At 46.5% G+C, this 15,022-nt stretch overlaps 6 protein-coding genes across 6 annotated transcripts; 3 read left to right on the top strand and 3 right to left on the bottom strand.

Annotated features, from left to right (window-relative positions):
* Nucleotides 1-2,953: 2,953 nt before the first annotated feature.
* On the bottom strand, nucleotides 2,954-3,925 carry TRIVIDRAFT_204422 (uncharacterized protein; the record flags this gene model as incomplete). The annotated part of the gene is made up of 1 exon (XM_014097748.1): nucleotides 2,954-3,925. The coding sequence occupies one exon, from the start codon at nucleotides 3,923-3,925 to the stop codon at nucleotides 2,954-2,956; it is 972 nt and encodes a 323-aa protein (XP_013953223.1).
* A 714-nt stretch (nucleotides 3,926-4,639) lies between these two features.
* TRIVIDRAFT_157545 (uncharacterized protein) lies at nucleotides 4,640-6,718 on the top strand (the record flags this gene model as incomplete). The annotated part of the gene is made up of 9 exons (XM_014097747.1): nucleotides 4,640-4,868; nucleotides 4,923-5,131; nucleotides 5,187-5,347; nucleotides 5,400-5,557; nucleotides 5,613-5,707; nucleotides 5,757-5,931; nucleotides 5,998-6,209; nucleotides 6,261-6,460; nucleotides 6,517-6,718. The coding sequence occupies 9 exons, from the start codon at nucleotides 4,640-4,642 to the stop codon at nucleotides 6,716-6,718; spliced, it is 1,641 nt and encodes a 546-aa protein (XP_013953222.1).
* Nucleotides 6,719-7,371: 653 nt separating this feature from the next.
* On the bottom strand, nucleotides 7,372-8,181 carry TRIVIDRAFT_119991 (uncharacterized protein; the record flags this gene model as incomplete). The annotated part of the gene is made up of 1 exon (XM_014097746.1): nucleotides 7,372-8,181. A coding segment is annotated over one exon (810 nt), but the record flags the coding sequence as incomplete, so codon positions are not given.
* A 771-nt stretch (nucleotides 8,182-8,952) lies between these two features.
* TRIVIDRAFT_114321 (uncharacterized protein) lies at nucleotides 8,953-11,277 on the top strand (the record flags this gene model as incomplete). The annotated part of the gene is made up of 3 exons (XM_014097745.2): nucleotides 8,953-9,307; nucleotides 9,503-10,879; nucleotides 10,946-11,277. Coding segments are annotated over 3 exons (2,064 nt in total), but the record flags the coding sequence as incomplete, so codon positions are not given.
* Nucleotides 11,278-12,239: 962 nt separating this feature from the next.
* Nucleotides 12,240-13,048, top strand: TRIVIDRAFT_25153 (uncharacterized protein; the record flags this gene model as incomplete). The annotated part of the gene is made up of 2 exons (XM_014097744.1): nucleotides 12,240-12,546; nucleotides 12,627-13,048. Coding segments are annotated over 2 exons (729 nt in total), but the record flags the coding sequence as incomplete, so codon positions are not given.
* Nucleotides 13,049-13,917: 869 nt separating this feature from the next.
* On the bottom strand, nucleotides 13,918-14,980 carry TRIVIDRAFT_43673 (uncharacterized protein; the record flags this gene model as incomplete). Its single annotated transcript, XM_014097743.1, has 2 exons — nucleotides 13,918-14,044; nucleotides 14,109-14,980. 2 exons carry the CDS (start codon nucleotides 14,978-14,980, stop codon nucleotides 13,918-13,920), a joined length of 999 nt encoding a protein of 332 aa, XP_013953218.1.
* Between the last annotated feature and the right edge of the window lie 42 nt (nucleotides 14,981-15,022).

The raw sequence follows: 15,022 nt of genomic DNA, 5'->3' as shown, positions 1-15,022 counted from the left end.
TATTTAAACTATTTAAATAATTATAATAAAATAAACTTATATATTTAATTATAGTGCTGGTAATTATTACGTTTAATAGTAATTACTAAAGTAATTATTAATCCTTTTTTAGTAAGCGTAAGTGTAATTACTAGTAATGCAGTAAGCGCTTCCTTCTAATTAGTGCTGCAGTCTTTTATTAATCCGTTTGTCCTACCCTATAGGCCTATTCAGGCGACTATAAGATATTAAGTTGTGACAGTCTAAGGTAATATAAAAAGAAGATTAATAATAGTGGGAATATATTATTTACTAATATATTAAAAGGTAAAGGAAAGTTATTTTATTTAATAACTGTTAGCCTTAAAATAGGTAGGAGAAGCTTTATTACTTCTTAATCCACCAGCTTAACTACTGTCATTAGGGAAGGTTAGTCCAATAAGGTTTAATTAATAAACAAGGCTGGGTAGGGATTAGCTATTTATAAAGGAGGTACTGCCGTTAACGTAAGTTCTATAGAAGTAGGTGCTGCTATATCTATTACATCTGCTAATATTAGAATAGCTTTAAGCTGGGACAGGATTACTAACAGCCGGCCTTCAGCCTCTATTTATAAAATAAACTACCCAAGGCTGTTTTATAATCTATTGCTATAGCAGTTTATCTTCATTCTTCTCGTCAGCATAAGTAAAGTAGGGTACCATCCGTTATACATCTATAAAGACAGCTGTATTAGGTTAGCTTAAGTCCCAGCTAGGGCTAGTTACATCCAGTTAATCTACTGTAAAAACACCAACAGTTTCCAATTACTAGGTTTTACCAATAGATCTTAAAGCGTCTGCAATTACTACTATATAAGATATTAACGTCGGGAGAGGTATATAGAAGTCGGATATCTAGGTCACTGTAGTAAGGGACTAAAAGATATATAAAAAATAACTTACTGCTATCTAACCTCTATAAAGGTAACTACCTAATATATATACCTATATATTAGGTACCGGAGGTTATGTGACCTCACACTGCCTGTAGTTAATTGCCTGGGAACCATAAGACTGAGCCATATTACAAATATTATTCTACGGAGCGAGAAGAACTTCTAGAGGCACTACAGAGATTATCCGCGATATGAACGCATCCGACAAGCTAAAATTCCTCGCCTATAGATTTGTAAGAATCTGGTATCATACCATTCAGATGTAGAGTTCCAGTACAATCCGGTAATTCGGCTGCTTTTGACAATGGCCGTATGATACTCTCGCAACAAATGTTTGTGGGTCGTTGCATTTTCCTCTTTGGGTAATTTTTAAAATAAGACTTTGTGGGTCGTTTGAATCCTACTTGAGAAAATGCGGGGGATCTTTATTCATTGACGATGTAGCCGCAGCTTTTTTGTCTTTATTTGTTCCCTCACGCCGCATATTCTTCCAAAGTGATGACGCTACAATGCACCATCCAATGTGGCACTCCGATCCAGCCGTAGTGATGCCTAAACGAGAGCGAATGCAGTCAACAGCCGGTCTTATTCCGAATGTAGAATATATAATGGTCACTAAGCTCTAACTTCTCCAATCTCCAAGACGTTTCATTGCAATAAGCAGCCTTGAGTCAATAAGCTCTCAATTTGAATCACATTACATACCCATACCAGTTCTGCAAATCTGAATTTCTTCGGGCTAGCTTCCTTTTAATCTCATTGTATTCATCTCACAATTTACATCTTGAAAGCTCTCAACAAGATGGCTACGAACGACAATACGAGGTCGGTTATTATCAACAGCTCAAATCGTCAAGAACATTCTAACTCTTAATCAGGCCCAAGCTTTTATCCGCAGTACTTGACTCTCATGGAGGAGAGCGTCGGTTCAATGAGATAAACTCTATCAAGGTCACGTTTAATCTCTCGGGCTTATTGTTTGATGACAAAGGCTGTCCAAGCCACCTCCAACCGACAATTACTATTAATCCTCATGCTCCCAAAGCATCATTTACAGGCCTAGGTAATGTGGCAGATGAACGTTGGGAATTCCTCCCAAATAAGACGTGGATTGAGCGTAGAGATGGCTCTGTGCGTCTAAGTCGGGAAAATCCCCGCGTGGCTTGCGCCAATGCGCAAGACTCGAAGTGGGATGACTTGCATATGCTGTATTTCACCGGTTATGCTATGTGGAATTATCTCACTGCTCCCTTTTCTTTTACGTTACCAGGCGTTACCACTCGGGAGCTGAAAGATCACGCCGAGAACGGAGAGACGTGGCGTGTTTTGGAAGTCACATATCCCGACGATTTCCCAACACATAATAAAATCCAGCAATTTTATTACGATGAGCAGTTCATGGTAAGACGCTTAGACTATGCACCAGACGTTCTAGGAGGGCCGAGTGCATCGCAATATATGTTCGATTACAAAACAAGTGGAGGACTGACATTTCCTACTCTACGTCGCGTGGTGCCCAGAGCTGCAAGCGGGGTTTTTGGGCCAAGACTTGTTTTGATGGATTTGACGGAGATTACTGTGAGCTAGTATCTGGAATCTGCGAGATATGTAACATCAAACCGCTGGAATGATTTCGATTACCGGGAGAATTGGATCATATCATCGGGACACTCAGCCAACAAGCTATTATACTCTGCTGTACTCGTATATTGACACATTTTCTGTCACTGCCCATGGAATGTCACTTGAGTGCATGTATTCCGTATAAAAGGGTTCAGATCGGCTAGGTCGAGATTACCTGATTCACTTACGTTGGGTATATAAGTACCTCTACGTACGTGCCATCGATCCAACACGTAACAGAGGAGCCCATGAAAGAGGTAACTGAATATGAGTAATACTGCTGGTATAAGACACTTTTATAATTAAACGAAGTAATTTACTTTGACCCATCAGATATCAAGGCAACCTAAGTTTCCTTATATATGATTTTCGTATTAATATGTATCTATTTAATAGAATAAGATATAAATAATATTATAACTTTTGAATTAATGTTAGAAAATGTAATCGAAATGCCTCGCTATCAACATCAACAGCAACTCGACAATTCGGGACAGGGGGCGAGGGAGTCTCCAGGCGGTCTGCGATCATAACGCCGCGCGCTTCACCGTCTCCTGTAATAACTGAGACAGCCATATCCTTATATTCGCATATGTCGGGTTTCGACAGCACAGCCACGGCCAGGGGATCATGCATCGGGATCGAGTCTGTCTTGGGTCTCCCTGGAAACCGAACTGCTTGATGTTCTATGTAGGAGATCGTTGCGTCTCCAGCGAAGGCGGCGAAACTTGACGTAGACTTCTTGAGTTCCAGGGCATCCGCCATACTCAGTCGAACTCGCAGCGTGCAATCGAGGCCGATCCAACGCTGAGGAATGCCGGAGCGTAACACGGTTCGGGCAGCCTCTGGATCCGAGAAGACATTGAACTCTCCAGGTTTGTCACGAGAGTACATAGTTCCCAGGAACACTCCCCCCATAATAACCAGTTCTTTGATAGCTGATTTAATCCGAGGTTCAAGAAGAAGGGCGATGGCGACGTTGGTGAGAGGGCCTATGGCGACCAAAGTGATTTCGCCTGGATTAGCCATTATGTGCTCCACGATGGCCACGGGGGCATATCCTGGGTTAGGAGCCCTTGCGGCTTCTTTCTGTGCAAGAACGTGGGGCAAGGGCGTACGCTCCTTGTCAGGGTGGATGATGGGGGAGGCCGAACCGCGCACGAGAGGCGTGTCGTGAATGCCAAGGCGGTTGAGAAGGACGCCAGTCAATATAGTAGCGCTCTCAACGTCGGTGTTGCCATTGACGGTGGTGATCAAATCAATTTGTATGTCCGGGTCCGCATGCGCCAATGCGAGGGCGAAACCATCGTCGACGTCGGATCCAGCGCCCATGGACAGATCAGTGTCGAGAATAATCCGCGTCGGTGCTATCTTGTGCGGCGACATTCTGATGGTAGACAGCAGCTATGAGCTGGTTCGGCCGTATGCTGTTAGAGGAGGCTCTCATGGATTATTGAACGTTGAGAGTGGGTTGACTTGTCCTTAAAATTGATTGAATCTTTATATAGTGGCATCAGTTTTCCAAGTAGAGACTGGAGAGCTGTCCAATTTTCATGAATATTTGTTGCTCGATGGCTCTGGAAACTAACAGCCCAATGTCGGATGGTGACCGGCTCACTTAATTCCTTGTCGGACAGTGTCCGACTCGAACTTGTTACTTCAACTGTAACGGTTATGCTAGTTTCCTGCTTGATTGGAGGAACCGCTCTTTCGGGTCGCTTGTGTTGAGTTACTCCATTCTCTCCGCATCTTCTCCACGGTCGGACGACTCCGACTTCTGTGCTAAGGATTCTTCTCCACTAGATCAACCCGCAGTCCAGTAGCAATAGCGTCGGAGGCAGTCCGATCTTGGTGCGTTTCCCAATGTCGGAAGCCATCCGATTCCAAACTCTAACCAAGCCCGTTCTCAGACGTTTTCCTTCCGGCCCCTGAATAGAGCCATTGTGAAGACTGTTCGAATAGCAAATGCCATGGTACGATCAAAGTCAGGCGGACAAAGCAGAGTCATGATATATTTAGTCAGAGCACCCGCCTCAAACTTTTCGTTGTTCCTCTTCTGTAACAGCGAGCAACCTCGATTTTTCACACATGCACTTCATCATGGAACCTAACCAAGAGTCTAATGAGAAGGTGATAACTGCCACACATCTCGAAGCACTCGACAATGGCGATCTTTCAAAGCCTATCGACAAGGCATTTACCGAGGGCTATGCGGTCCAGATGCGATCCGAGCTGGATGACTTGCCTATTTTGAAAGCTGTGCGCATATACTGGCGTATCGCTGCAATCTGCATGGTGGCTGCATTCAGTGCCGCACTAGAAGGTTACCGTACGTTCTTCTTTTGTCTGAAGATTGCGAACTCGTGCTAATTTCGAGTTGAAGAGCTTGCGCTCACAAATGCCATTGTCTCAAACAAAGGATTCATCCGTCAAATGTCCGGCGGCGGTACCAAGATCAACCCTACTCATGTGGCTGTATGGGGAGGCATGCTCTCAACCGGTCAATTTGTTGGCGTGGGCCTCCTTCAATTGATCACAGACAAGGTAGGCCGCAAGGTAGCCATGCACATTACCTGGGTTTCTCTTGTAATCGTAAGTTGCCGGCCTATCTCCTTGGTGCCTCTGGTCACTGATCCTCTATACATAGTCTGTGTCTCTGGAAACGGCTGCGACGAATTGGATCTACTGGCTCTTTGCTAGGCTTATTGGAGGAGCAGGCCTCGGCATGATGCAAGCGACGTATCCTGTTTATATCTCCGAAAACGCACCAACCCAAATTAGAGGTCTCCTAACCACTTCCTACATGTTGTGAGTGACCCAGGCACATATCTTGTTATTGCAACAGCTAACAACGAAGCAGGTGGTATGTTGCCTCACAAATATTTGCGCCGTTAGCCTTGCGACAATTGGCATTCAAAGACCCATACAACTTCAGAATTCCCATTCTGACTCAGTGGGGCATGCTTGGAGTCATGCTCATCATCAACCTCTTCTTCCTGCCAGAGAGTCCCTGTGAGTGTAACAAATCTTCACCAAGGTCACAATCATTTGGCCCAAGGCTGACCAAATTCAGGGTGGCTTGTCCAGAAGGGTATGGTTGAAAAGGCAGAAACTGTGCTGGCCAAGACACACAAGGGTGTACCTGGTTATGATGTGAAGAGCGAACTGGTGAGACCTAGTCCCTTAATCTACTCGAGATATCCGCTGACAGTAGCAGTCAATCATTATCGCCACGGTTGAGCACGAGCGGCAATTTATCGCAGAGGATAAAAACCAGTACAAGCAGATCTTCCAAGGTGTAAACTTTTGGCGACTCTTCATCTGCTTCTGGCCTAAGGCCATACAACAATTGACTGGGCAGAGCGTCACAAACAACTACGGCACATACTTCTGTAGGTTATCCCGGCCCAGAAGCGGTGAATTCCGTGTATTATAGCTCTATTGCTTACGTATTTTAGTTCAACTTGCCGGTAATAACAGTCCTTTCACGGTAACAGTTATTCTTGCGGTTTGTCAGCTTGTGGGCGTCCTCTCAACCTCTCTCCTGTCTGATGGATTCGGCCGGCGATGGCTCACTTTGGGTCTTTTTGGTTCCGGAGCTGTTTCGATTCTTGCCATTGGTATTCTGGGATCTTTCAACTACCAGAGTCGAGAATTGGGTAATGTCTTGGTAAGGCTTGCAATCACCATAATATTTGGCCATAACTAAATGTAATTGCAGGTATTTTGGGCGTGTGTGTCCAACTTTGGCGTCATTGGCGGTGCCAGTATTGCGTACTCCTACATCGCCGAGATTCCCACCCAAAGACTTCGAGCACGGACTGCCTCTATCGCGCTCATGGGATCATTCGTTCTCGGTATCTGCTTCAACTACACTGTCCCGCTTATGCTCAAGGTTTGGGGTGTCAGAACAGGCTACTTGTACGTTAACAGTTCCTATTCTCAGATAACTCAGAATGTGTCGCTGACCTCACTAGCTTTGGAGCAACAGGTATTATTTCATGTATCATCGGATACTTTGTTCTGCCGGAAATTGCTTGCCGAACCCCTGCCGAGATAGACGAGATGTTCGAAGACAAGATTGCGCCTCGCAAATTCCGAAAACATGTCACACAAGTTCAGTTGTTCCTGGAGGAAAAGCAAAACAAAGGGCAATTGTCTCTGGAGGACAGAGCGTAACCAGGTATCGGCAGCATTGGCATGAGCCTTGTAGAACCAGATTGCGGACTAGGAATCTGGGCCAGGGACTTAAATGTGATCAATTAGATGAACGAAAGAAACGAAGCTGTATCTACGATGTATTCAATCTCTTTGCGGTTCAACGAGAACTAAGAGCATTTACAATACGCCACTAATCAACTAGTACAATGTTTTTCAAGCATCATCTCCTGACTCCACTCACAGTATTTTGATCGTGTTTTCACTTGAGTTGAGCTGCTCAGCATTTTTGTAGATCTTATTGATGGTGCCTTTTCCTGTTGAGAGTCTGTGATGACTTGCAGTACAACTCCACTACTCAAAAGACTGGTGGTATCCAGGGACGGCACAAGGAACTAGCAGATATCTTAGCAAATACGGCCATAGCCTTAAGTAATCAGTAGGGAGTTTAGAGGGAATCTTCTTCTTCTTCAAAGATCATCATCACTCGATATTTGAGCGGGAGGCCAGCAGGACATCTCCATCTCTTTAACATATAAAAGACGGTCCTTCTCTTCAAGAACCGATGGGCTACCGAGGTTCGCCATAACATGCTCGAACAACGGGTTTGCAGCGTTTCTTTTAGCCGTTTCACTCACTACCCCTCCTTTTCTCGTCAAGGACAGCTCCGATTCAAACGTGATGGTCAAGATGTAATAGTCGAGTTTGCCGGGCTTGCTTTTTTTACAACTTGTCCAGTGTTTTTTGTAGTAAGCATTCGAACCAGTCCATCGGGTTATTTTATGGCACTTGCCCGACACATCGGCATATAGAATAGTGCCACCAAATCTCCCGAAGAACCAGTTTTCGGCAATGTGCTTTCCGATAGCGTCAACCCGATCTTTCAAGAATTCCAACGACTCGAGTTCGATTCTGAATTCACTTGTTGAAGGTGACATGTCTCTGGAAACTGTGTTGATCCAATTGGCTTTGAAATACAGCGGCTTATCGTAACTATCCCAATCCCATCCCCACCAGTCGATATAGCGAATTGTTAAGGTTATCCGTCGAGGATGTAGTCCACGTAGGCTTAGTAGCGCATGCAGGTCACCGTCCTCCAGGCGCTTCGTGCATGCAAAAGCATGGAAGCTCTCAATCTCAACTTTTTCTTGGCCCTGCTGCGCCATTTTATCAAGCAGATGCACTAATTTCTTTGCATTATCGTAGTAGCCATTTCCAGGCGGTGCATGCGAGTCGGAGCATATCCAGTGTGTCTGCTCCTTAAGGGTAAACGGGAGGAACCACGCCTCGCGATAGATAGCGCGGCATGTCCTAAGCAGCTCGGTGCTCGTCTTGCGAGGTGCACGATGAGAGGGTCGCCAGAAGGAAGCGTTGGGGTCGTACAAGGAACATGAAAGCGTGTCTTCGTAATCAGACAGCACGTACGTAAATATCCTGATACGTACTTCTGGTGGTAAGATGGAGAACAATGGTGACTTTTCTTGTGTAGTAATCTTTTTGGAGAGGAGTTGCTGGTGGAGAGGCACTGCTGAGTTTCTGAGACCTGGGCGGCGAGAGTAGTGTTGACCCTGAGGGCCTCTTGTGGACGGAGTTGTGAGTTCCATATTGGGGAAACAGAAAGGATGATGATATGGTTGATTGCGATTTGCAGCTTCCAGGGGCGTTGCTATGATTAGCTTGTGGAAAGCCCTTTGACTATAAAAAGAGAGCAAAGGAAAGACTAGGAAAAGATGGAAAGCCGGGGGATCACCAGTACTGGCGGCGGGGTATGATTGGAAGACAGTAACTCTTATTATTGCGTAGTACTCCGGATAAATACTAAAATTCCAGTGCTAATTAATATTGGTATTAGTATCAGATTAGTCCCAACTTTTATTATACTGATCCTTGACTTTTCCTATACTCCAGAATCTCAACACAACATAATTCCTTCCGTCGTCAGATCAGAAGTCCTGTGCATTCATTGACAGCGCGACACAGACCCTCGATAGCTACTGAGATCATTGGGTGGCCGTTTCACCTACGGCTCTTGTCTTATCTCATTTCACGCAAAATATTTCTCTTGATGATTGGTTAACAATTTGTTGTTCAATCGAGGGCCTCATGACAGCCAGGCTTGTCCCTTACAGGGCGTTTACCATTGTCGACCTGACCGTGACTGTTCAAGGTCATCCATCACCTTGTGGTCAATCTGGACCCCCCTCAACAAGTACAGATTAATATCCACTGTAGTCTCAGACATGCAGGGTTCGGTCAATCAGTCACGTCGGAAGCAGACCTCTCCATCGGCAACCAGGGCCAGTCGGGTCCGAGTCCGCCCCGTACCGCCCCCTGCCTTCCACTCATCTGGATCTATTCGGAGCGCCCACGGGCGCCATTCAATTCCCGCATGCGACAGGTGCCGTTCCTTCAAGAAAAAGTGCAGTCGGACCTTTCCCGCATGCGATTTGTGTGCCAGCGCGAGCCAGAAGTGTTCATATAGCGCAGTACCGACTACCCCTGAGGCAGAGGTCTTGCAATTGAGGGCAAGAGTCCAATGGTTCAGCGATTATTTCAACCGTCATATCTTGGAATCACACCATGTTGCAGACATTGGAGATGTTGAGACTGGTTCAGATCTTGTCTCTTTGCTTGGCAGTCGCCGACTGAACATCAATCCCATGAACACAGCAGCTCAGCAGTCCCAAGCACAACATCACGACGCACTTGTTGCAACAACATCTTCCAACATAACCCAGTCTCAAGTCGAAGGGGGCTCACATCCTAGTCAGACGGGATCTGGTAACACCGATTTGGGGCCACCAGGTCTCAGTGTTCAATTAGATGGAATTGGCAATACCACACCCGTTGATGCAGAAAATGCTATTCTGAACGACAACCAATTGCCTTATCAGAACTCAACAGCTACACACGACCAAAAGACCAATGTCTTCGGTGCATCCCACGGTCTACCAACGGATGCGGCAGCTCGCCGCTTTGTTGACGCCTATTTTCGGAACGTCAACGGAGCATACCCCTTTGTCAACCAGACCAAGATCCTTGAGAATCTCGAGACATTGGGCGACCTAGCTCGTAGACTTCGTGACTCGGAGTCTACTCTCCTATACTTGGTCATGTCCATTGGCTGCACCGCTCTAGAGCGAGCCAGTCAGGTCCCCAGAGACACGGCAAAGCGGTTCGAGGTGGCATACGCGGAGATTATTCAAGAAAGCGTGTGCCGAGATAGTATTGAGTCTGTCCAGATCTTAATGCTACTAGCACTCTATTCACTGTTTGACCCGACTGGCGCATCGGCCTACTCTATTGTTGGCATTGCTGCACGGCAGGCCATCACGACAGGGCTAGCTCGTAGGGCAGTAGGTGAAAATGCCTATCCGCCAGCTGAAACAGAGCTTTGCCATCGCCTGTACTGGAGCATATTCGCCCTCGATAGGTTGATGGCTGTGTCACAAGGTCTACCGGTGGCACTATCTGATAACGCCGATGTGCCGTTCCCAAATCTGACTGTCGAGGAATTTGCTGGCACTGATAGAATAATGCATGCGCGGAAGCTGCAGACAAGCCGACATGTCATCCAACTACGTCAGCTAGAGGGCCGTATCATGGACCGTGTTCATTTAAGAAGAGAGACTGAGATTGCGGAGCTAACACCCCTGGATAGGCGAGCAACTCTGAGTGGCCTCCGAGCCTCCATCGAAGACTGGTATATCCAAGGGTGTTTAATGTCACCTATAGGTGGTGATAACACCACCGTTCATAGCAGCACTACGTGGCTCAGTGCACGGTATTACCACTTGTTGCTACTACTATACTACCCAAATCATTTTAACAGCTCAGCGGGAGCTGTATCACGGCAAGATCTGCAGCAATTTGCGCAGCGCCAACTGCAGGCGACGTCCGCGCTCTTCCAACAGCAACAACTGCCTCTGAATTGCAATACTCTTTACAGATTGATGCCGGTATGTCTGGTGTTAATGCATCACTTTGTATCAGTATGTCGTTCAGCAAACTGGACAGCACAATCTGCGTTTCCTTTCTTGGCCAGAGACGAGGTTGTAGTCGCTCTGTCCGTCCTGGAGGCGTTCCCAGAGGAATGGATTCTTGCACATCGGGCGGCGCAGGTGGTGCGTCAATTTGAGGGTGTCATCTCAGGCGGCATGGCGGCCTTCTTTTCAGATGACCGTGTGTTCCCTTTGAGGGCTACTAGAAGCGAAATTGCCGTCGTTGACGGAGGCAGTGGTGCAGGAGAAGCTTGCGGTGGCAAAGAGAGCTTGCTTGCTTTGATGGAGCCCTGTATCGCGAGAATGACGTCTCTAATACAAGAGATGTTGGGGAAATCAACGTGCTTCCAGTTTGTCGAGTATCCATCAGACGACAGCAAACGAATGGATGGTCCGACGGCAGCTATGCCCCAACCGCAATCGCATCAACACTACCAGCAACAGCAACAGCTTCAACCTCAAGTAATTAGTAACATGAGCATGAATCGGAACGAGATGAGTGGCATTCAGCAAGTTGGTGTAGGAGTTGACGATGTGATGGGCTATGGATGGAGCGCTATAGATTTGGACTTTTTATGAATTCAGAGGCGATTCTGCAGCGACTTGGCTAATCATGTACCAACACCTCTGGGTAGAACCTGGCAACTAGAGGTGTGAACCGTTGATCTCATTGCTACCAGATCCTTATTGTTTGTGGTTCCAATAACGACTTCTTCCAGCTAGTCAAGGCAGCTGGCCATAGGTACAATCGCCGACTCCCTCCTAGTTCGCCAGTTCTCTAATTTTTTTTAGAATGTAACATCTTTTCCAATGCTTTAATAGTCTCATCTGCACTATAGTAGGCACTTGACAATGAAATAGATTGCTTAATTTACTAAAAACTATGTGTCATATAGGTTAAATTTAAAATCAAGATGAGAGATTCAATAATGCCGTAACAGCTGGTTCAATGAAAGGCGATGTCCCAGCCTCTGTTTTAAAAATCCCAAATTAATCCATACTTCAATTCAATCGGCAACAGCTGATCAAGCTTAATCTTGGAGATCCAAGCCATACGGTTGGCAGAAGCACATAAAATACGAGTTTGACCCCTGAACGTTCAAGACCAAACTCAAAATGCGCAAAGAAAGCCCGAACAACCAAGTTCAAACACAACGCAACAGACTCCAAGCCTGCACGCTGGATAGTGTTGAAGTAGCACCTGCCTGGAGAAGGCAATGAACATGAGCGGTGAAGAAGACCGCTCATCTCCTAATTATTCGTCATCACCTGGCATCTCCAAGAGGATCAAAACATTACGAGGAACAAATATGAAGCCATATAACATTCACCTCCTCTTTGTAGGGCTGTCACCGCCTCAACACGCTCTGGGTTTCATTAGACGAGACTTCGCAAAGAATAACATAGCTGTCGCCCAACTGGAAGGCGAATACACGATCAACCTTAACACCCAGGAAGTCCTCTTCATCGATCGCGATTCTGACTTTGAAGAATTTTTTCGCTGTCCCAAACACAGCAACAAGCGGCTTACCAAGAATAGAGATGCTACCTTTGTAGCGTGCTGCCCTCTGAACCAGGTCCTTCTCGGAAACCAAGATACCGCCTTCGACTGTTGCGGCGTTGACTACCATCTGACCCGGTCGGAAGTCACAGGCTACAAATGCTGCCCTCTAGGCCAAGTCTATGATGGTGATGGTGTCTGTTATCGTGATACAGACCTGAAATGTAGCCAAGGAATAATATTAGCGGACGGCGAGTGTGTTAATCCCTCTAGCATGATTGAGGACATGGATGGCGCCCGCAAGGTCATATCTCTTCCACCTAGGTGTGAATCAGGTATTCGTGAAGGTATATATTCAAAGCCTATTTCTTTTATAAATTAATACGACTTCAGTCTATTGGGTGGTAGTAATGATATGATATTTTAGGAAAGTACTATATCCTCCAAACGATGGACGGCCATTTACTTGGATACGACAAAGAGGGCCATTACTACATCTCAGGTATCAGCCATGCCCACACATTCGGAAAGTTCAAGTTTTGCAGGACCGAGGTCTGCGAGAGCACATCATTCATTAATCCCAACGATGAATTCCGTATCAACGATATTCACGGGCATACCAATAGGGGCAGGGGCAGAAGGCAGTGGTTAAGCTTCTCAACGAATGGCGGCCCTTTCCGCACCACGCCAACATGGAACGAAGCTCAAAGATTTTCCATTACAAGGTGGGTTGACGGCAAGTATTGCATGGCGGCTCTATACGATGTTTTTGACACTCAAGTCTGCTGGCCCCTGGAACTCTTCCAAGTCCCTTGTGACATCCGCGTTCCTGAGAACAACTGCATCTGGAACAAGATTTCTGGTAACTCTGAGGACACTCGCCACCAGGTAACATCTGAGAATTCTGAGGCCGAGCAGCCGATTATGAGATCCGATTCAGAGTATCGCTCTACAATACGACTGATTCGCTGGAATACCCTGACTATTGTTTGGCAAGCCTTCTTTGATATATTTATACTATTGGTACTTCCAAGAAGTAAAAATTGTGATGAGACATCTTTGAAAGGTAGCAGAAGGCCGTATGTTTTAGGTACCCAAATCTTTGCACCCTACGCAGCGAGTCGCCATGCAAGGGGATGTGTGAGAAATACGAGTTAAAGGACACTACTGGTGCGGTGAGTTCCAAAAAAATCTTTTAATAGTCAAATTCTTAACATTCTAACGACTTAAATGGCAGTCAAGGCCGTCGTTTGACTCTCGATGGATCTCTGTGGAGAGATTAATGCCTATCTAGGATGTCATGTGTCCGGCGTATATTTGTACATACTAGTTGAGATTCACAAGCCGGATAAAACCTAAATGGTGGTATTTTGAGAAAAGAATAAATACCAGACAATCTAACTTCTCCTCTTCTTAATCATTCGTTTGCATACCACCGCAATGTATACAGTGATGCAAGCGCAAGCGCATCTTACTAAGACTCGCACACATCTTACGTCGTTCTCCAGCCCCCTTGTCAGCATCGACATCATCACAGCATAGCTTGCTAGTATTGACAGAGAGGACGTATTGGTACTTCTACTATTATATGGTGCTCAATTGTGTGGTACTAATACCGTCGCGCCTCATTCAACTGCACCATCAGAAGATGGCACTCTCCAAACGCATTACGACGCAAGCATACTAATGTATTATAGGAAACCAAGATTCTATTTCTCTTAATCATGAAGAACAGCCGTCACAACACCAGGTTGAATCGTCTCCAGCTTCTCCAGGAGCTCTGTCCAGATCTGCTTCTGGAGCACCTTGCCCGACTCGTTGGTGACCCAGTCCGGAATGTGATCCCTGAAAAAGTATCACTATTAGCAATGATTCATCCATCAGGCAACGGAATCCCGTAAAAACTTACTCTCGGATCTCACAAGAAGTCAAATATTTGCCGTGACTATCTTCACCAGCCGCAATACCGTGAATCAGCGTCCGACTGCCCTCCTCAGCACTCCGCCCCATCACCAGCTTTGCGCACCACGCCTTGAAGCGCGTAAAGGCACTCAGCTCATGGTTAAGATCAGTCTTGCACAATCCAGGATCGACGACATTCACAATGACGCCAGTCTCAGAAACAGGCTTCAGAGACGCCAGTTCTCGCGCGGCAAAGTGCTCAAACATCTTGCTCACGGGATATCGATTGTCATATGTGGCCTCCCACTTGGCCTTGTCGTTGAGATCGTCTAGGATGCCCGTCTGGGGGAACTTGTTGAGACTCTCATAGGCGAAGAATCCGCCCATGGAGCCAACGAGGACAACGCGTGGCTTGATATCGTATTTGATTGCACTGGCTTGAAGACTCGGGAAAGCCGCAAAGGTAAGTAGATACTGGGAAATGAAGTTGACAGTCATATGGGCCTCGCTACCCTCCTTGACCTGCCACGCCGCATGCGAGACGCCAGCGTTCAAAACAAGGGCGTCAATTCGGTCGATTGTCTCCATTCTCTTGCTAAAGGCCTTGATGGAGTCATACGAGGCCATGTCCAGAGCCCACACCTCAATGACATCCTTGCGGCCAGCCTGAGTCTCGATGGCTGTCTTTGCAGACTCGCCTTTCTCCGCATTGCGCACACCAATGATCACCTTGGCAGCTTCAAGACGAACAAGACGCTTGGCGACTTCATAGCCGAGGCCGCCGGTAGCACCAGTCACGATGTAAGTCTTGCCCTTCACGTCGTCGACCTCCAGGGCAATGGGCAGGCTCTTCCTTTGGTTGGAGAAGAAATCCGCCATACACTTGGTAGGGAAGTTTGGATCGGTAGGCATTTTGAAGGA

This window comes from Trichoderma virens, assembly GCF_000170995.1.
Source record: "Trichoderma virens Gv29-8 chromosome Unknown TRIVIscaffold_85, whole genome shotgun sequence".
In the NCBI taxonomy this organism is placed as follows: domain Eukaryota; kingdom Fungi; phylum Ascomycota; class Sordariomycetes; order Hypocreales; family Hypocreaceae; genus Trichoderma; species Trichoderma virens.
Note: the sequence above shows the minus strand (reverse complement) of the source record. Positions and strands in the feature narration are given on the sequence as shown.